This window comes from Glandiceps talaboti, chromosome 1 (assembly GCF_964340395.1).
Source record: "Glandiceps talaboti chromosome 1, keGlaTala1.1, whole genome shotgun sequence".
Taxonomy (NCBI): Eukaryota; Metazoa; Hemichordata; class Enteropneusta; family Spengelidae; genus Glandiceps; species Glandiceps talaboti.
In genome coordinates, this window is record NC_135549.1 from 29,657,149 (window position 1) to 29,679,867 (window position 22,719).

Genomic DNA, 22,719 nt, shown 5'->3' on the forward strand with positions numbered 1-22,719 from the left:
CTGAGGCTGAAAGTTACAAATGTAGTGAGATAGCCAGCTCCTATTCACACATATTTGATACATCAAATGCTCGGTCATTTTTGAATTAATTATTGCATTTATTATCCTGTCTTGTGATGTATACGAATGCATCTTATTGTTGTGACAGTGGGCGGAGTGTTCATAGTTAATTGATGACGTCATGCATTGGTAGAAACAGACACAACAAAGATGGCTGCGCCCATGGCTGTAGGGGAACTGGTCAACGTGCAACCAGTAATCAATCCAAAAACAGGTGAGTAGCGTGCTTAAAATCATGGACACCACATTTAAAAATCAACTCAAAGAAGAGCAACGCAATTGGTGGGATACTGACTACTCAATACGACTTATTGTAATGCGTGATTTTTGTGTTGACTCCATGGACTTCAATGGTGGTCTCCGATTTTCATATTGACGTTGTGGCTACCATAGTACTGTTATACATGTACACGATAAACAAGTTGTGTAGGTGAAATCGTAACAGCGGATATAAAAACATTCCAAGGCAATACTAGCATTATTATAGTTAGGACTGGACAGCGTTAGAAACAGGCAGAGGTCACGGAAAGCCGGAAATGAAAATACATATATGACATAGTTGGGTTTAATTTGGACCACTTTTACTTCACTCTTGGAGTAATTATGCTTCATTATTATTATTATTAAAAGGAAATAGACTTTATTATTAGGTCCATGGAAGTATAATCGACATGGAACAATAACCATTGGATGATACTTCCATGTGAAGTTAAATACATGTAAGTTGAAGGGTTGGTTGAAAATGAAATAATTCAAATATGTTATTGTTCCCAGTTTTCAAGTATATCCATAGACTGAGATCTCCACGTTGGTGGAATCATGGATCTATTATCTCAATAACAGATCCATGGTGGAATACAACAGATTTCAACTTCAAGGGTTCTTATATTGATTGTTAAATGTTTTTTCGATCTAGTGCATTAAGCTATAGATGTAGTGCAGACTGAAAGAGCAGACGATGTGGGTTCTGTTCTCATCCTTTTAGATCCTTTTAGGGATGGTATTAAGGACGCCCCCAGCAACATATTTTACAGTCTACAGGTTGAATAAAACATGTTTTTTCTAGAACAGAGTTTAACTTACTGCCTGGTAAAATGTGTTTTAATGAAAGTACATATTTAAAGCATATTATGGGCTGAATTTTTACTTGTGATGTTTCTTGGTTACATATCCTAAAACCAGTGAGCTTGGCTTTTAAGGCTATGTTTTGCTCTTGAAAAATTTGTTCTAAGATATTGCCATTTGTACAGTTATCTTGGTGATAAATTTGAGGATTACTTCTCATTCGCAAGGTAAGATGACCCAACTGATCTATGTTATGCAAGAACTGAAATGTTTTTGGTCTGCAACCCAAGTCATTTATTTATTTATTATAATAAGTTAGTGTAAACAGTTGTATCACCATTGACATTAGGGACGATCGCACAATCTCAAACAAGCTCAGTAAGCAAACTTCGTTCATTAGAGGGAAGGCGGTCTGGTGTCAATGCAATTGCTGAACTTCATTTTCGCACTTCTAACCAAATTTTGATAACTTTCACTCCTTCAATGATAACAGGTTCTGTATTTACTACTGAGATGTTGATAAAGTTATAAAAATTTACTTCTAATGTGAGATACAGCGCTGGGTTTCCGGTAGTATTTTAATGTGTTTACCATCATGTTTTACATTGCATCGATCGCAGTGGTGTGACTGTTACAATTTTCACCATAGTTTACATCATATATACACGTGTCGGTGTCGCACTTGTGAATATTCATTTAGGGAGGGGGGGGGGGGGGGGTTGTCCTACACGATTGAACCACATTGTGCGATCGTCCCTTATATTTTCCAAACTCTGATTGTTCATTTCTCAATTGTCACTAGGTATAGATGTACCCCATGAAAGAAGTGGTCACTGCTGTGTAGCTGACAATGGTTATTTATTTGCAATTGGAGGAATATACTATGATCCTATGGAAATCTTATTACTTGAAGATGATGATGACTTTGACCCTGTGTTTAATGAGGTCAGGATATTATGAAATTTGACCTAAACATCTGTTCTTTTTATGAATCACCTGAGATAAAACTCTTCCATTGCCTTTGGTATTATGTGTACCTAGATAAGAGATGCACTTTGAAATTACCAATAGCAAAGAATTGTTATTTTGATGAAGTTGTGTCCATATAGATAGGAAGGCTGGGATTCAAACATTGGGGGTTTAAGCCATTCTGCAATCTGCCATCATGAAAGATGCATTGTGTGATTTTTTTTTATCATGCTATTTATCACAGAATGATATCACATTTCCCACAGTGCACTTTTGAAGGTAGCTGCTTTGCATCTAAATATGGCTACATTGTATAGTCCCATTGCTTGTTCCTTCAACTGACAAGGGTAATCTCGTCTCAGTTACTAAGGTCTCACATTCAGCACATTCAGAAAGGTCCCTCAACTCACTCAGCAAGATTATACTTTATCTGAATCAGCTTGATGTTAACAAGGTTCACATCTTTATCTGAAACTGAAAGCCTATGCATGTATATTATGAATTCTATCATGTTGAAGAAGGTGGCACTGACCCTATGAGTATGTTTGTTTCAAACATATACTAAAAGTTACCTGTATGTAACTAGAGTGTAAGATACATCATGGGTGCGTGACTAAAACAACAGCCAAGTGAAATCCTAATCTATCCAGAGATGAAATGATTCGGGGTTTTTTGACATAATTTCAAACCATGAATACGTTTTTAGGAAATCAACATTTAGAATTACATGTGACTTTGGAAATTAGTGTTTAGGGTGTTGATATCGAAATTTTCACATTCGTTTTTTGAAACTCGAATAACAAATCAAAACATAAACAACATTTCACTTTACTGATATGTTAGAGCACTTTTTTTTTCTTTAAAAAATATTTTATTGCTTTATAATTATATACAAAGGTAACACAACAAAAGAAAATGAGTACACAGAGACTTGTTAGTTAATCAATTTTGACTTAAAAATAAACTCATAAGCAAAGTCAGTAAGTCATTAAATGGAGATCACCTCCAATTGTTCCTAATACTTATTGAATTGATTAACATCCTATCAACTGTCCAAACATATACCAATGAAAGTCATACACTTCTCATGTAAATTCTTATTAAAAGTACATTTGAATAAGAGTTTTGCACCAACAATCTTTAACTTTTCAAAGACTATCATTTTCCATGAGTGAAAAACATTTTCACTCAGAAGACGCTTCACCACTAAAATTCTCTTTATCTTTTTCATGACAACAGGCCAGGCATTTTAAGGCCACCTTGGCCCACCTCCCCAATCATCGTCTTTCTTGCAACTCTATCCCTGCCCTCCCAAAGAAAATCATAAATTATTTTGAATAGTTTTTATTACTTTTTTGGTGTTGATGAGTTCGATAGAACATACATCATTTTTGAAATTGCTAGATCGAGTTTCGAGTCTGTATTACCTGAATTTTACCTAGGAGATTCAACTTTCTGCCTTTCCAAATTTTCCAAATTGTTTTCAAATTCTCAATTGGAGCACTGAGATTTTGCTCTTGCGCGAGAGCTTCAAAATATGAAATAAATGCCCATGATCTTGTAGGTGACGATGGGCCATCTGACCCCAAATGGCCCAGCCCATCCTTCCTATTTCACCACTTCCCGAATTCCCAAGCCAAATGGCTTCACATTTCTCCAGATTAATCTTCACACCAGATCTACTATGAAACTTTCTTAGAATATCAAAAAGAACAGCACCTGATTCTACCGAACTTAAAAACCGTTAAACATGTCATGTTATCAGCAAAAGTTGATTCTTTTACTTCTATACCTGCAACATGGATACCTTTAATTCTATTATTTGATTTGATTGACAATAGCAGTGTTTCTAGGACCACAATGAATGATAACGGAGATGGGGGGGGGGGGGGGGGGGTCTTCTTGTCTAACTCCATGTTCTAATTTGAAATAACCTGTACTGTATAATTTATTCATGACTGTACATACCATATTAGAATACAAAGTTTTGATCTAATTCCAATGAATAAATGAGTGACCAAAGTTGAAATTCCCAACTCACAGTGTCAAAGGCCTTCTCAAAATCAATAGCGAGCAAAATTGCAGATTTTTCAGCCTTGTAATGAATATTTTGTCTATCAAACGAATGTAATCCCCAATGTTCCTTCATTCAGATGCAAGCTTCATATCAAAGTTCATAAGAAAAATCGGTCTCCAATTTCTTAGTAATTGTTGATCATGGCCAGATTTTTCAATTAAAGTGACAACACTTTGCCTCTGTGAATTGGAAAACCCTCCATGTACGTAACCGAAATTCAAAGAATCAATTACCAACTGACTAACAATTGGCCAGAAGGTGACAAGAAATTCTTTTGTCAACCCATCATTACCAGGACTTTTGTTTGGAATATGGGGTGGGGACATTGTAAGCAGAGTCAACAATTTCAAGTTCATCAGTTTCTCTTTTAAGTTTTAGACAATGTTTTGTGCCATTTCCTCATTTGTGCTATGTCTGTACTGCAATTCAATACTTTGTAATCTGAGAGAGAGAGAGAGAGAGAGAGAGAGAGAGAGAGAGAGAGAGAGAGAGAGAGAGAGAGAGAGAGAGAGAGAGAGAGAGAGAGAGAGAGAGAGAGAGAGAGAGAGAGAGAGAGAGAGGGGGAGAGGGAGGGAGGGAGGGAGGGAGGGAGGGAGGGAGAGAGAGAGAGAGAGAGAGAGAGAGAGAGAGAGAGAGAGAAATGATGAAGCAGACAGATAAGATATTATTTTATTAAATTCCTGAAAGGGTAAGTATAACACCTGCTGTAAACAAACATACAATAACAGTGATAAAAACGAAAACACAACTTACAGACAAAATGTTAACATAAATAACTGAATAACTCAATAAATATTTACAGTCCTACAGAAATATTGCAAATGCCAAATAAAAACAAGGTCTGATAAAAAGTTGGATACAATAAAAACTAGCGGAAATTGTTTAAGTAGCACGCTTAAAATTGGCATTAAAAAGCCTAATTGCTGCTGGTATAAAAGAATTTGCATAACGACACATGCCAGCGGCCGGTAGCCTCAGTCTAGTGGATGCGTAGTGTCAGTTAAGATGAGTGTCAGTTTGTTCTCGTGTCGGTCCTTGTAGACTGAGTCAAACGGCTGCTGACACGCACCAATCACTGCCCCCTGCCTTCTTTATGATTTTATCCAGTCTAGAACATTCTTGTTTCGAGATACTTCCTCCCCAGCAGACGATACAACACTCTCTATAACAGAACAGTAAAACAGGGAGAGAATCTCCTGTGTAACATTAAACGACCTTAGTTTTCTCAGGCAATATGTACGGGAGTTGAGTTTCTTCAGCATGAGGTCAATGTGAAAACGCCAGCTAAGTAACATCAGTAACATCATCTGCTGTGCCAGCAGTATACAGCACCCTATAGAAACTTGTGGAAAATAAAATAAAGACTTTAAGAATTCCTCATCACTTATTTTACCGTGGCATGGGATAGTAATGCAGTATAAGTAAGATATGCGTCTCAACACTGACGTACCTTATTGTATATTCTATGCATACCTAATGAAACAGCAATTAACTGTTGAACAGGAATAAACCAATATTGTGAAATTTTGTTAAAACTTTTACCTGCAGTAGCTGCAATATGATTTATATGGTTGCCACTGTTATCTATGAATCTTCAGCATCCCTAGTAATTTCTTTCACAACTATCTCCTTCACCTCACTTTGCTGACAGTTACCTGTGAATATCTTAATGTATAGTTACAGAATCCTCCTTTATTAACCAAGATTGATGTCCGTAGGTAGCAAGTAGTATATGTCACCAACGAGGTAGTTGTAGTTTGCTGTGTCTCTCTATCTGTATCTGTATCTGGTAGTGGAATGTTGAGACTGTAATCAATACGTTGATTGAATGGTAGATGTGTATTGCCATGTGAAAATCTAGCATGTGGAAAAGTTGGAACGTTCAATGTAGAGGTGCCTGCATTTCCATAGCATTCTGAAAACGACATCAATGCAGACGAAGGACTGTCTACACCATGAGTCTGTGGTGGACTGCTTGTAATTTTCATAGCAGGGCATCTTATGCCCCTTACTTCATAGATCTCATTTCCGTCTTCTACGTTTGTGAAATAGCCATCGTCCTGCCACGCGATTTGTCAGATTTCAACTGTAGTCGGCTTCAACCAAATACATAGATGTGGTGTTGAGAATATTACCAGCCAGGGTGTTCAGTTGTACAACTGACACACACGTTTTCAATTCAAGCACCTCATCGTCAATGTGAATTCGCATTGCCATATTGAAATCCAAGTTACACGAGGCAACTTGATGAGCAACGTACTATGCAATTCATCGAATGCAAGTCTGTGTGATTTAGGATACAAACTGAATACTAATTAGTGTCATAAAAACTTCTCAACCAATGAGGGAACAAATTATAATAGATTTTACACTCAAGGTACATGTAGCATAACTAGTTTGACTGACATTTACAAATAGACATCAGCCCATCAGCCTATCAGGTATCATTAAATTTAAATCAAAGTCATTCCTCAAATTGTGTGCCAAATAAGCTGTATCTGTCAGTGTTGGTAAAACAAAGAAAACATTGGGACATGTGCATGGGAAAGAATGTACACAACTTGCATGGAGTTTATTGATATTTTGCTACACTGTGTCAAGTGTAGTACCATATGTTCACTTGAATCACTCCATCATGATCACAATACATACATATGTATATTAATATAATGATGGCGATAACTCAATACGTAAAATACTTCTTATTTGTAAATGTACAAAACAACCATTACTGTCTGCTGCATGTACATGTATGGATGACTCGATGCATGCATGTATGCATCTGAAATGAGACCCACTCCAGACATGGATTACAAAGTAACAATCTGTTACTTGTTGTTTTTGCTTTCCTTTGATCTTCACTTTGATATTATTCTAAAGAAACATGGCACCACACTACAGACTTCGAAGAAACTTCAGATAGTAGAAATAAAAAGTTCCTCCTAACTTTCTAGTTATGTGAAACGTTGTTTGTGGTTTGATTTTTGATTAAGTTTCAAAAACACCTGTTCTACTTTCGATATCAACACCTCAACAGCAAGTTCCAAAGTTACCTGTAATTCTTATTGTTGATTTTTTAAACCCGAATTTACCATTTGAAATTATGTCAAAAAACGAATCATCTCTAGATAGATTAGGATTTCACTTGGACATCGTTAGTCACACACTGTCATGTCGTTCAACCCTATCAGGCTGCTAAGCTAGGACTCTAGAGTGGTAGCTGATAGCATGGCATCAATCATCTTACAGACTAGTGTATATCGTGCGCCGTGATCTCAAGATCCCTGGCAAATGTGAAAAAAAATTTGAATGGTCACCATTTTGTTTTGAGAATTCACACTGATAGTAAGATTTGTTCATGCCAAGTTGATGATGTATTATTTTCTAGTTTAGGCTCATTTTTTGGGTGTTTTGGTCAAAATTATACTTCTGACTCCTTAACACAACAACAATCTTTTTTTTCAGATTTGGTGCTATAACATATCCCTGAATATATGGTGTAACATGAAGATGTCTGGTCCCATCCCACCCCTAACAGCATCAATGTCCTGTAAGTTTTATATTTCATCTTCTGTTTCAACTAGTGGAGTCATTACATTTAAGTTTCTGGATTTACTCTAATTAATCTCCTGTCTCTCAAATGTATGGAATGTATGTATGTACACACAAATGAGTGTGTGTGTGTGTGTGTGTGTGTGTGTGTGTGCAAGCAACTGCGTTAGTATGCTTGTGTTATGTCTGTGTTATGTCTTTGTGTGTGCTAAATGCTAAGATTTTATTTTTCTTAGCAATAATTACCATGGGTAACAGCTATCCATTTTCGCAAACCAGAGCTGTTATTTCTTCCATGACACTGCGAGGGCAGTCCATCATGGACGGTGCTGTAAAAGAGGCTGTGGTTTACGATGATGCAACTATCCTGTATAATTTGTATGTATTGAGTTGACTACCTTTTGAAGCACGCAATAATGAAATACTGCAAACGAAAAGTTTAATATTGATTTTTTTTTGAAAAGCTTGTCTGAGGTGTAACATCCACTTTTTCTGAGTTAGGAAAGCAAAATTGATTTAAATTTTTCCTTCTTTTTCATGATTTCAGCAATTCTGTCGGGAAATATGATCTTCACATTTGGTGGTTCAGGATTTCCTTTTGGAGCTGAAAGTGACAATCGTGTACATACATTCAATCGTAAAACCCAAACATGGGCCACACTACCTTGCAAAGGAGATTTCCCGCATGCAAAGTATGGACAGGTACACATGGATCTACCAGGGAATAACTCAAATGCAGTCTTTTATCCCCAATGGATATTGGGAAATATAAGTTTGTGGATATGAAAGGACGTTTGTTATACCAGAATATCCACTATAAAACAGTTGGGTGTTGTTAGGTTACAAGGTTCAATGCACAATAAGAATATCAATAAATTGTGCACACGAATAAAACTGACAACAGAAATTGTGTCCAAAATTCTTCAAATCTCTTTAAACCTTGCCATATAAAATCTTCTTTTTTGTTGTTGTCAATTTTGAATTAAAAAACAAACTTTGAGGTTCACTGTGACAGTCTTTTATTCAATGAAATCAGTAATACTTGGTTCCATAGAGTTTGTAGTATTCAGCAGCCATATTGGATTCTAAAAATGTCTTAATTTTGACTTTATTTTGATCTCTATTTCAACAACTTATATGATGACCTCAATTTCTCTCTCTTGATTTTAACTGAGAAAAGTTTGGAATTTTCTTGGAACAATTTAAGAGCAAAAGTTTACAACTTTCTTTTCTAAGGTGCATATTAATTATTATAATATATATTGATTACTATTATAACATTATCTTGCAGGCCATGGCATTGGTACACAATCGTTACCTGTATGTTTACGGAGGATGCAGGCGTTTAAAAAATGGTATTTTTGTCTTTGACTCGGATTTACATCGAGTCAACCTCAAAACTTATCTTTGGGAGAAAATCAAAGACCCGACAAAAGAGAAAGAGAAAGAGATAAAAAGGAAGTGGTATGGTTCAAAAAAGAGTAAATATGTCGTCGAGGACAAAAAAGATGATGAAGATGAGGGAGTTGACAGTAATGATAGTGATGATGATGATGATGATAAGCAGGAGGAAGATATGTATCCCTTAGCTAATGGATCATACAGACATCAAATTGTGAATGATGAGGAAAGACTGTACATCTTGGGAGGTGGAACATTATGGAGAGAGGTGCTACCATTTGATAGAGTAAGTAAATCATACGTACATGTACATGTATGCCATCAATGTAAGCTTGGATCTGTTTGCTAAAGCTACATTTTGCTTATTTTGTTGAGAATGAAAGACATAAAAATGTGCTGTTACTAAAATCTCTTCTGTGCATAAACACACTATACAAAGCTCAATAGTCAAATGTTAATCTTTAGGAACTAGTTGAATACTTTAAAATTATACACATTTTCTTGTAGCAAAATTTCTTAAGTTTACAGCATATATTGTATGTTGTAGTTGTTGATGTCACAGCAATTTTGAACATCTTCATCATACCTAGCAAGGGTATTGTTACATGTAATGTGTACAATCTGTGTTTGAATTCTAACAACCATAGTTTATCTGACCTTTCCACATCAGACAAATTCTTAGAAACTACAAGAGGACTTGCCATCCTTGTTACTTTGTTCACTGATATAAAAAAGCTGATATGAAAAGAAGACAGAATAGTAATATATATAATAAATGACTTTTTTGGGACCAGTGATTCCTTTTTAACATGTGACTTTTTATTACATGGGGCTCTTTTTCATCAGTGAAATTCTTTTATTTTGCGACTCTTTTTAGTGTGTTTTCCACTTTTTTTATCGTAGTTGTTATCGCTTTGTGTAGTGTTCAGAGCCTGTGAACTGTTAGGATATATGGCTCTTTGCAAGTGTTATTATTATAGTAGTAGTAGTAGTAGTAGTAGTAGTAGTAGTATTGGTAGTGATAGTAGTAAACATAATGTATAAATAATGTTGTTTGTGTTGTAGATTCATGCCTTCAACTATTCAACAAACAGATGGGAATTACTTAACAGTCAGAGGGATCCTATCCATGCTGATGGATACCCACCACCAAGGAAATATCACAGCTGTGTACAGACAGAGAATGGTAAGAATGAATTCAAATTATCATGTTCTTTCTCTTATATTATATTCAAAAGTTGAACTGCTAAAATATTTGTCTCAGTGGTGGTTATCTGTTAGTCTAGTTCCTATGTCACAATTATTACCATCATCTCCACTCACGTATATAGGGATAGTCTTTATTCTAACACAGAAATCTGTGCTACTCCCGACTGTATTCATATAAACATGATGACATTATTGCATCCCCACATGATTTTAGTTTCAGACTGGAGAGGTGGAGTTCAGTTAATGCAACTACCTGTGAATTTGTGTTGGATCACTACTGACATGTGTCTTTTACCCTTTGTCCAGCAGAGGTATCACAGATTTCTTTCCTAGAATAATGACTTTCCCTATATGTGAGTGGAGATGATGGTAGTATATTGTAACACGTCGTATAGGAACTAGTCTAGTTTTCTGAGTGTTCAACAGTATTTTGATTGTTGCATGTGAGTGAATGACGTAGAAAGACAATAGACATTAATGAGAAAATGAATGTGTTACACAGTATAGAAAACATTGAAATTGAATTGTTACTCAGGTCAAGAAAGCCTGTAGTCTTCTGGTAAGACCTTGTGTGTCTATAATTGGAAGGTTCATGAACATAAGCTGAACGATGACAGTACGTCTGGCACATAGCAAGCCCTCGGCAGCCCCCCAGGAAGATTGGCAGATCCCGGCAGACGAGAAGATTATTTTATCGTTATTTTCTGCACACATCAATTTGGTAATGAATAGAAGATTGACTGAGGTTACTGTAATGCTGTGTCATTTAAAAAAAATCATTTCAGATGTGTATATAACTGGTGGACATAATGGCTATGAAGTGTTCAAGGACATATGGAAGTTATCCTTACCAGATTTACAGTGGACAAGATTAGATGTTGACCTGGTAGAACCATTGTTCTTCCATTCAGCAGCTCTGACACCTGTAAGTATAGTGATACTATAATAGTCTCGGGTCTTTGTGAGAACCCTCCTGTAGTAGACAGATTACTGATATGAATTGCCACCAGATATAGGCCTTTCCAAAATTTGCCATGGTGGTGCTCTACTTCCTGTCTGTGTGTACCTTGGGGTTATACATGGTATAGGTTACTTGTATATCATAGAGCACTGCTGCTTTCCTCGATGTCAGAAGAATACAAAAAACATCCCAGATTTACACATCTACAGAATACCATGGGACAAAGCTCTTAGGAAACAGTACTATGAGGTGATGATACCCCCAATGTAAGTGAGGGTGCTGTATTCCCAATTTCCTGTTTGCAGTCTGGAATGGCCCATTACTCTAATACCATTGTTCAGCTGTTTGCCAATTGGTCATTAAAGGGGAACAAGTTGGGTTTATAGATTTAGGGATATATTCTTTGCTGCGTGTTTAAAGAGTACTTGCAGTATTCTACGTACTGGAGTATATTGGAGCATCACTTTAAATTGATTCAACTCAAACTGGTATGAAGATATAACTTATAAATGATCCGATGACATCATTTATCATATTTATGAAAAATGTTGAAGAAATCTGTACTATGCAATGACCTGTTATAGCAATGCCAGAAGTGTCAAAGGATTCATTATACAGCATAGTTTAATTTAGGTTTATATCAAATATTTTCACTGATGAAGAAAATTAAAGGCTCGTAAACTCAGCTTGTATTATCACTGTCAATAATCAAGATCACTCTCAGTATTTCATTTCATTATTTTTTATAAACAGCGTGTTTACCAAGATTTTGTTTTTATTCCAAAACTTATATCGTACCCATATATATGTGTTACATTATGTTAAATAACATCTCAACTCAAACTCTATACTTTTGTTTATTATTTTATATTATCTTGTTTGTTTTTTTTACAGGCCGGATGTATGTACATCTTTGGTGGTGTCTGCACCATTCAGAACAACAGAAGAAGCAATGCTCTTTATAGGATATGGCTGTATGTTCCACCTTTACATGAAATCTGTTGGAATGTACTTGTCAAGTGCATACCCAATATAAGATATTTGTCTCATGAACACTTGCGACAGTTAGGTGTACCACAGATGTTTACTGACAGACTAGACTGGGACAGAAGCAGTATTCCATGAATGGAGCAGCTCACCTTTGTATGGATCAATTCAGCATTCCGTGAATGCAGCATCTCAGCTTTGTGCATTATCACAAAGAATATTAGTCAATTTTCTGGTTAAACAGTGCATTGCCCGAGACATCTTCACTTAATTTATAGTTACTTGTAGGCTAGGTTTATATTTTATAGAACAAACTTAGACTAAACATCATCAATGACTGAGAAGGTTTCGACTAGAGAACCAAGGTTCAGGTGACAACCATCCCCCTGAGTAGCGCCTGCAAAACACTCAGCATTTACAGAAAACAAAGTGATGTATAGGATGGTATACGATGCATCTTTTAACTGGCTATAGGTCCATTGCCTTCCAGAAGACACCATGTTATATTACGTTATATTCATGACCTTTGACCCTCATCCATAACCTTACACCACCATTTTCATGAAGAAATGCTAATTGAAGATTGTCTGGTAACTTACATGATGTGTGATGCAGCTGGTCAAAATAGAGATCTATTGTCCTTGTTATTTTGGTTTTTAGGAACATGTAACATAGAAGTTGAACGGCAAAGTGGCTCACGTTTACTCTGCCAACAAAATGTCATGAAAGTGGTTTATATTTCTATAGCACTGTATATAACTTTAGAAAGTATTATTCTAGCTAGCTCAGATGTGTTCCATTGACGCCAAATTACTTCACACAGGCATGACTTTCACAGTTATAGTCTGTTACTGTTGATTTTCTCTTTTCAAGCAACATTCTATTTTTCAGTAACTTCTATAAGACTACTTAATATGGGTTTATTAGCTTTGAATGAATTTATCTTTCAAAGCATAACAGAAGTAAAGCACTTGGTGTTTAGCATAGTGACTGCATAGACTTTGAGAATCATAGAGAATATTAAAGTGACCATATGGATGAAGATTTGGAATTTATTTTGGATTTTTAATTCATAAAACAATTTTATCATGGCTTCCTACTTGAAAAATCAATGGAAAACATCATTGACAAAGTCCGTGTTTGTAGCTCAATAAATTGCAAAAGCTTAATAAATGTGTAAAATCTTTGTTATATATTGAAAGTACAATAACAAACTGTTCACAAATTATTTAGCTTTTTGCAATGTATTGAGTTACAAACACAGACTTTGTCAATGTTGTTTCACATCAAATTTTCAAGTAGGAAGCCATGGTAAAATTGTTTTATAAATTAAAAATCCAAAATAAATATCTAATTCTTATCCACATGGCCACTTGAAAACATTTATCATGACTGTTATTCATTTGTTAGTTGTTAGGCGTGTACAAAAATGGCTATCACAGACAGAGATATGTCTTGTTAGTATAGCCCTGTCCACCTTAGTGTTGTGCATTGCAAGGCACAGGAATCTAATTTTGGTGTACAGAGCTAGTAGTAACACTACAACAAGTCTCTGGACCAAACAGTATACCTTAATGTACATACTAGCATCGACCATAGCACATCACTGAAAGGGGAGGGGGACATCGCTGAAAAAGGTTGGTTTATTCTCAGTGGCTGGTTAATTCTCAGTTGCTGATATGTCAGCCTTTAATGAGTGTTTTTCAGCCTTCTACTCAAACATGGGGATTGCCAAAGTGCAATGCAAAATTGTTAAAATTTTTCATTGAAATGTAGAAACGTCAAAGTATTTTTATAAATTGTGAAATTTTTCAACTGCACACCTGTTTTTTATGTCCATTCATAAATTTTGACAAGAATGTTGAATCATGCTTTGTTTTTAAAGTTCTCATAGGTAAAGCTACTGTATGGGTAGAAATAGCTCTGGATGTATATGCTATGAGGTTCAACATGTCTTCTTTCTCTGCTATGGTTCCTCACCTATTATTTGCGAGACTGCGAACAGATTTCATTCGCACAGATTTTGGGGAATAAGACCAACCCATACCCTTGCTAATGACAATACAAAATACTAAAAAACAAGTTTAGATTGTTAAATGCAACCTGCGTCTTGTCTATTCTGTCATTTCTTGTCTAACGTTCACTTGAGCCGCAAAACGTGCAACATGACGCAGCTTAAACATGTAAAAGGTTGTGCGCATGTGCAATATTTAGCTCATCTGTTTGCATGACTTACCGTTTTCCGTTTTGTGGCTGTAGCAAACGTAAGGCAAGAATTGACAAAATACACAAGACGTAGGTTGAATTTAGTGATTTAAAGTTAATTTCTGTATTTTATGTAGTCATTAGCATAGGTATGGTATGGGTGGTTTTTATTCCGAAAATCCGTGAGAATGAAATCTCACTACTTCTAATAGGGAAGAACCATAGCAGAGAGGGAAGACATGTCAAACCTTGTAGCATATACATCCAGAGCTAGTTACGATAATATCAATAGCCATTTATACATATACATGCAGAATAAGCAGTCTGGATAAATAGATCAATGACATTATCGTGTATTATATTTCAGTTAGACTGCCCCCTAGTGTTCACAATAAGAAATCAACAAACAGCTTGTCAAAGTATTGACATCAACCAGTGTACTATAGTTGTTGTTTTTATTTGTTACATACCATGACAGACATCGCTCACTTTAGATTAAAGCAGAAAGCTTTGTATATGTGCAGTAGTCACTATGCACTATAGAGGGCGCACTACCCCTTGAAGGAGAAATTTGTCAGTTTTGTTCAGAAGTATTTCCAAGTGAGTAGTATTTTATACAGGAATTTGCTCTGCCATACCAATGATTGTACTTTTCCACTGCTATCAGATAACATCAAATGTTAGGTAATAATTATCACAATAACTGAAATGGATATTATACTACTATTTAAACTAATATTTTTATTATCATTTACATTGTATGAAAATAAAGTACTAAATAGTGAAAGAGGTACTGCCCTCCATTTAGAAAAAAGTAAGCAAGTCTGAGCCTACTGTGACAATACAACAACTCTATTTATGCTATGAAATCAGAAAGACAGTTTGATTATGAATTTTAAATAGATATTTAGAGCTGATATTTACTATTAGATAATTCAAAATATGTAGCATTATAGTTTATATAGGAAACAGACAACTATGCCTACAGTCCCTAAAACACAGAATACACATATCGTACACAGAGATGGACATACCTCAGTGAAATGTTGCTCATTTAAAAGGACATCACTCTTACTTGTCCAATAAACGCCATATAATCACACTGTCCAAATATGGTATCACCATTTCCAAATATGGCATCAGCATTTCCAAATATAGAATCATCATGTCCAAATATGGAGTATAGCATGATACATCTTGACATTGGGTGTGCAGACTAGTCCAAAGTCAGCCTTTTCTGTGATCCACTTTCTTAGTAAGTAAGATAAGACAAGTCATGCTTTGTATGAAAGCACCCTGTCAAGTTTGGCATACCATACAGACTACCGTTGCCACTTTCTTAAAAACCTGAATTTTTTTCTTAAAGTGGCCATATGGATAACAGTTGGGTATTTATTTTGGATTTTTGATTTACAAAACAACTTTTATTATGGCTTCCTACTTGAAAAAATCAATGTGAATAAACGTATGCCAACTTGTTTATGACTCAATAAATTGCAGAAGATTAATAAATAATATGTAAAATGTTTGTTATTATACGTACAATAACAAACTTTTACACACTTTTTTTAATAGCTTTTTGCACTGTGTTGAGTTTCAAACAAAGACTTGGCATATGTTGTTTCACATTGATTTTTTCATGAAGGAAGCCATGACAGAATTGTTTTCAAAATTAAAATCCAAAATAAATACCCAATCATTCATATGGCTACTTTAAAGGTGAGCATGGATGGATAAGGAACATCTTTTATGCGAGGTAAATACTGAAATAGATAAACTTCTATACACTATGTACACGGCAATAAAACTCTAGCATGTACATATGATGGCACTTTTCATCAAATATTGAGGTCAATTTGCCTAATATAGGAGGCAGGTCTATTGATCAATCGCACAGTCCCCTATTATTCAGGCATTGATATACTATGGAATATACTTTGCATGGAATTATGATTCTTTCACGAGAAGAACAAAATGAACATTTGTACATACATGTTGATAGATAATACTAGTTTGGGTTTCCAAGTTTGTCTCAACATTTGCTAGAACAGTGACAGATATTGTTGAAGTACACTAAAAACTTAGAGATCATATCAGTAATAAAAACCAGGGTACTCTCATTTTCGTAATAACTGCCTTGACTTGAAATACGAGTGCAGTGTATTTGTAACATTGTAGAGTATGGCTGCCACAGTAGTAGGGGATTCTGTTTTTTTGAACGTGTGCACTGTCATAATTATTTGAATTTACAGGTATTCATATGGACATGATGATGAGTGCAAAGTAGATGAACATAATATCTCTGAAAAGCAACCTATCCAAGCAAAATGAGAAAACTCATGTTTCTTCATTTAGGCAAATATAAGGATGGTCAGTTAGTCAATGAGTATATCACTATGTGTGAGATATATTGCAAAATCTTCATTGACAGTTTCCTGCACAGGTCAACAAGTGAAGTAAACTTGGAAACCAACAATCTATGAACATCTCTGTGAACAGATTCATTCATTCTTCTCTTTAAAGGAACTATAAACTTCTCCCTTGTCAAAAGCAAAGTGAGAAAATGTGATTTACAAGGACTATACAGTCATAGGCTGCCCTCAAATTTTGCTTAAGGTACCTTTGGTACACACATCGGTAGAAAACAGACAAAATAATCTATTCCACTGATTATCAAAAGAGGGAGGCAGAGGATAATAAACACAAGCTAGACACAGCTGAAACCCGTACTGATTTTATGTCATTATAGATAAACATAATTTGACATCTTGCTAAAGTTAACCCTATATACATGTTCTATTATCAGTTGTGTATTATTATCAGTGTATAAAAACACTTTCCAGTGCACAAATTATAATTTATAATTATTTTTTTCCCATTATTTCTGTACTTTGTTGAATTTTGTCAATTATTGAATCATTCATGTATATATACTTTTTTAGCATATATTATAAGTATTAATCAATAAATCAATAAGCAAATGTCAATGCTGTAGTGCCAAGAGTGGGTCATTGATTTGAGAGGGAAACTTGCTTGACTTTACATTGACCTGTGACCCGACATCTTCATACTTGACCTTTGACCCAATTCACTGACTGATCTCATAATAGCCACGAATATGTCATGGTTGACGCTGATGTAAAATAACACATTTAGTGAACATTTCACATATTGTTTGTTTGTTTGTTTATTATTGTTTGATCATTTTTTTAGTTTTCAAGTGGCCCACTTGATTGAACCAAAATTGCATATTGTCCTTTAAAAGTTGATCATCCGTAACACATTCTGAATAAATTTGTCGCTTTCACACCTTTCCTTAACGCACAGATTTTCTTCCTTGTCTGTGCTTAAATACAATCGCTACCATTGTGCGATCAAATTACAAAACAGAATATAGGAAGCATCAGGAAAGAGTAAAAACTTTTTAAAGCTATTTTGACACAATTGGCCCTAGCAACCATGACCACACCCATAGCAACAAACAGTGGTGTCTTTCACAAAGATAACAAGGATTTTGAGACAAGTGTACAAACATTCAAAAAGTGTATACAAATATACCTAACAAGACCACGCTCATAGCAACAACCAAATGATCACAAATATTGCAAAGATAACAGATTAATAGACAAATTAATAAACATTCAATAAATGTATGTAAATGTGCCTAGCAACAAGACCACGCCCATAGCAACTGCTCAATGATCACGTGTATTGCAAAGATAACAACACGGCTGGATAGGCAACTGGATAGTCATTCAGAAAATGAACACCTATCTCTCTAGCATGGATCAGCTTGTGGATAAATGTTTTTAAAAACTGTACAGGTCTGCTACAACGCCAATGGCGCTATTTTGTTTGTTATGCTTTTACGATTTATTTCAGTTTGTATTTTTTCTATCAATTAACAAATTCTCAATCACAGAATACAACGGATACAACGTGCTGAAGAAAAACAAACTGTGATGCCCAAAAAGAACATTGGAAACACACAAAGTATCATCAAAATTTCCATTCACCTTTCACTTTATATCTTAAAATGTTGAAATTTATGAAGGCCAAACATACCGAAAATGAAGTAGAAATACATGCATGCACATATTATCAATTTGAAGAAGATTCGATTATTGTGTGGAACTTTTTAAATCGATTGCTCCGATTTCAGAAAAGTCTATTTTCGCCGATTTTGAGAAGTGCCCCTCCTTCAAATTCCTACAGAAAGTTATATAATTCATGCTTTGACAACATATTTTCTGCGAAATCACCAAGTATTATCTCAAATCATAGTAATAGTTCTTGATAGAAAAGACTTACCAAGGAAGAGAACACGTTCACCACTTCTGACAAAAGAAGTGTTCTGATGAACCTCGTAGAACAACTGCATCACGTGACAAATACACGTGGCGCCTAGCAACCGTGCACAACCGAAATAGAACGTGCGTTCGTTCCTTCTGGCACTAGTAGCACTGCTAGTTCGTTTAAAAGAATTTGGCTTTAAAAACAACTGCCACACTGTAAAGTCGGATTTATGCCGAACCTGAACAATTATTCCGGTATTTTTAATGGTGATGGCAGTATCAATACACGTTACATTCGAACAGCAGACGACGATCGACCATGACCAGCTGTGTACGAAGTTGTGATGTAAGTACACGTACACTAACCCATGTACCAATATCTGACATTTTTGCAGAAATAATTAGGTATCGATGTCACATCGTGGGAACACGATGGTCTATGTATATAATAATTGTCTAAGTTCTATAAGCTACTCAGTCAGAACGTCCACCTAGCATTTTTTGAGAATGGAAAAATACAGAATTATTTTAAAATGGTACGAATATCGTTTTTATTTGGTTCCTAATTTTGGTACTAAATCACATTACCTTGCCCATGGACTACAAACGGTGCACGTGTCCAGGCACGAGTAGTGACTTCTTTGTAAAATGGCACAGAAATCCTTCCAGCTACCACCATGGTTTATAGGAGTCACAACAGGACCGTTGGTGTCTATGTAAATGTAATATAATCTGAAACTATCCCAACTAAAAGGACATCTTCAAAACTGCCCTCAACGTTAACGCATGTGGAACGCCCCTGGATGACGCCACATCCTACGAGCACAGTAAATACAAAAACAAGTTTCCTAAATTCAAACTGTCAAGGCTAACAGGTCACGGTCACATATACTCTCTCAAGATGTGAGATGTTTTCTGTTAGACAATTTCGATCTGTAACCTATAGCTTCAAATTGTTTATTAGAGCATTTAGTAAATTTTATAGGATGTATTTCTTTACTTTTTGTTTAAAGATCACCACGTCCCTAAAATAGTGGTTACTGTAAGCAATACTGATATTATTTTCGTTTGCTATGTGCTGATGTGTCTTTCTCTACTTTTCTCCAAATGTCCGATTAACAGGTGGGAGAGAAAGGTGTCAACTGTAATTTTTGAAGACTGCAAAGCCACGTGGAATCACCGGACCACACATATATGCACATACATCTAACTTAACTGCACACCATTCTACTGGTTTTCTATGTTTAATTACCTTTGACTGACTTTGCCACTGTCAATTTATAAGTTAAAGTGTTCCCAGTATGCTCTTCCAAACCAGCTGTTTTTGTGTCCAACAGTCCCCCAACTCACACACAACAATAATGGCACAGACACATAGTCCCTCAAGTAGTGTTGGCAACATAATACCAGCTGTTTAGAAATGTCCGATGTTTAATAAGTGATCAACCCCATAATCTACACAATTATTACCACTTCAATCTTGCATGTATGACTGTTATTTACTTTTATTATGGTGGTAGAAAATGACGTCAACAAAAGCATTCATATTATGCTTTTCACTGATCATAATCTCTCTTTGCATTGGTATCATTGACATTTATATTCACGAACTACAAGTGAAGAAGTTTGTTCCATATTATCCAACATACAAGACTGGAAGACAAGACGTTTACTGTCGTCAGAATAAGACTGTCCATACCGAGGATGGTGAGCTTAGTCAAAATAAAACACAACTACTGTATGGAGAACATTTGAATATTTCTACAAGAAAACATCTTCCAGACGCAATCATAGCTGGAGCTAAGAAATGTGGCACGACAGCCATTAAAGCATTTCTATCATATCATCCCTCGGTAGCAATGCCAAGAGGAGAAGTGCATTATTTCGATGTCCACTATTCTCGAGGAATACAGTGGTATGTCAACAGGATGCCTGTACCAAAGCCGGGTCAAATTGTTATTGAGAAAACACCTGGATACTTCGTAATGTCCGATGTCCCTCAAAAAATATACGACGAAATCTCCCCTAAATTGAAAATAATCTTTGTATTATGTGAACCTGTGCACAGAGCTGTGTCTGATTTTGTTTATGTAAAACCAGTGCTGAAACTACTACATCACTCCTTACCTGGTCACAAAAAATTGAAATCAAAAACCCTCTTCAGAATAGACTCGCTCTTAAAAAGGAACTACAAACTAAATGGCTCTTTTGAATCTTCGATCCTGGACCAAAGTGGCAACATTATCACTGACAATGCAATTGTAGAATTAGGGGTCTATATAAAATATCTTCAAAATTGGTTGAAAGTGTTCCCATCGTCACAAATTCACATCGTAGATGGCGAAATTTTAAAGAGACATCCATCTGTTGAATTACAAAGCCTTGAGAAATTCTTAAATCTCAAGCAATATTTCACTGAAGACAATTTTTATTATGATGGAAAAAAGGGATTTTATTGCATTGCAAAACCTAAAAAGCGTTGCCTAGGTGAGAGTAAAGGTAGACACCATCCAAGGATTCGTAAAACTGTGCTCAAAAAGCTGAAAGCATATTATCAGCCTTTCAACAGGAAACTGGATCAGACTGTTGAGACTGAAAATCTGACAGATCACATCTTGAACTTTGACCTAACCTACGGGGACTAAAATCTTCTTATTCTCCTTTCACTTGAGGAAGTACAGAATGAAACCCCAGTCATCATTTAGTGTAGTAAAGCCTTACAAAAAAATTGTGTGGTTCCGATTACGCTCAATTTTAGGTAGTTGGGGGAGGTAGATTTTTTATTCTATTTTTTACGTGTTTTTTTTTCATATGCGCATGTCTAGTTCAGGTAGTCATGTTTGCCATTGTTTTCCATATTGATTTGTTCTCATAAGATGTGCAGCCATTACAGATTGGAAGAAGTTTTACATTGTCTTAAGTTGATGTCAGTTCCCGCATCCACTACTTCTTTCGAGACTTCACAATTTTCGCAATTTTTTTTCTTCTCCAATACGTAAAAAAAAAGTTCAGGATTGGCGTGAAAAACTAGGTGGGGTATGGTAACAGGAACCAAGCAATTTTTTATTAGGCCTAGCTGTGAGCATTGCAATCTGAGAAACCCAATGAATGATTATGATGTAATCTTTGGGTGTACCAAATATTGTCAACGGCACACACACACACAGTCACACAAACACACAGACAGACACACACTCTCACACAAACACACCATATATGGAGCAGTCCACAAAACAGCTTAATTATAGTTGTGTGTATCATAATACTTTGCAGACAAACAAAGAAATATGTTTATTGGAAATTTTTACCAGTTTTTATATTCATTTGAAAATGTATATATTTTATATATTTTGTATAAATTTTTTGTATATTTTCTTTAATTTCATAATTCATGAATTCACAATTGAGAGTTGGAGATCTGACAGACTTGCTCAACTATACTGAGACCACTTGCAGTGCATTGCAGGTTACTGTTCACTGATGATGCTGACTAGATACAATCACACATAAAGCAATTATATATGCCATTCTTTAGATAACAAGATAGCAATTTCTTGCTATATTTTGTTGGAATGAAGTAAAGCATTATAATACGTACTGCACCTAGGCGCAGACACATGGGCACCATTGTTTTGATGTCTGCATGGTGGCACATTGGTTCATTTCATTCACACAAAATGTAGCAAGAAACAGTATTCATTTAATCTTGTTATCTTATGTTCAGCATTTGCAATTTCTTATTTTATCAAAGAGAGCCCGTGAACACTAACCTGCAATGTGCTGTAATTATACCTCTACACAGAAATAGATTTTCAAATGTTTCTGAAACGTTACCTTAGTCATCATGTACATGTAGACAATTTCAGTGCTTTTATTTCAATATCTTTCAAAGGTAATAAAAGAGTATACATTTGTTTTTTTATACCAGCAATGGCATT

The 22,719-nt window shown here is 35.5% G+C and overlaps 2 protein-coding genes across 3 annotated transcripts; both read left to right on the plus strand.

Annotated features, from left to right (window-relative positions):
* Nucleotides 1–204: 204 nt before the first annotated feature.
* Nucleotides 205–13,319, plus strand: LOC144440397 (kelch domain-containing protein 10-like). Of its 2 annotated transcripts, none has more exons than XM_078129769.1 (8): nucleotides 205–274; nucleotides 1,928–2,070; nucleotides 7,637–7,721; nucleotides 8,271–8,425; nucleotides 9,015–9,410; nucleotides 10,190–10,310; nucleotides 11,119–11,258; nucleotides 12,189–13,319. In XM_078129769.1, the coding sequence occupies exons 1-8, from the start codon at nucleotides 211–213 to the stop codon at nucleotides 12,417–12,419; spliced, it is 1,335 nt and encodes a 444-aa protein (XP_077985895.1). In that variant the 5' UTR covers nucleotides 205–210; the 3' UTR covers nucleotides 12,420–13,319. The 2 variants fall into 2 exon arrangements, with proteins under 2 accessions (XP_077985895.1, XP_077985903.1); XM_078129777.1 differs by having other exon boundaries at nucleotides 211–274; nucleotides 1,934–2,070.
* Nucleotides 13,320–20,304: 6,985 nt separating this feature from the next.
* Nucleotides 20,305–21,426, plus strand: LOC144435589 (heparan sulfate glucosamine 3-O-sulfotransferase 1-like). Its single transcript, XM_078124180.1, has one exon. It carries the CDS (start codon nucleotides 20,305–20,307, stop codon nucleotides 21,424–21,426), a length of 1,122 nt encoding a protein of 373 aa, XP_077980306.1.
* The last annotated feature ends 1,293 nt before the right edge of the window (nucleotides 21,427–22,719 follow it).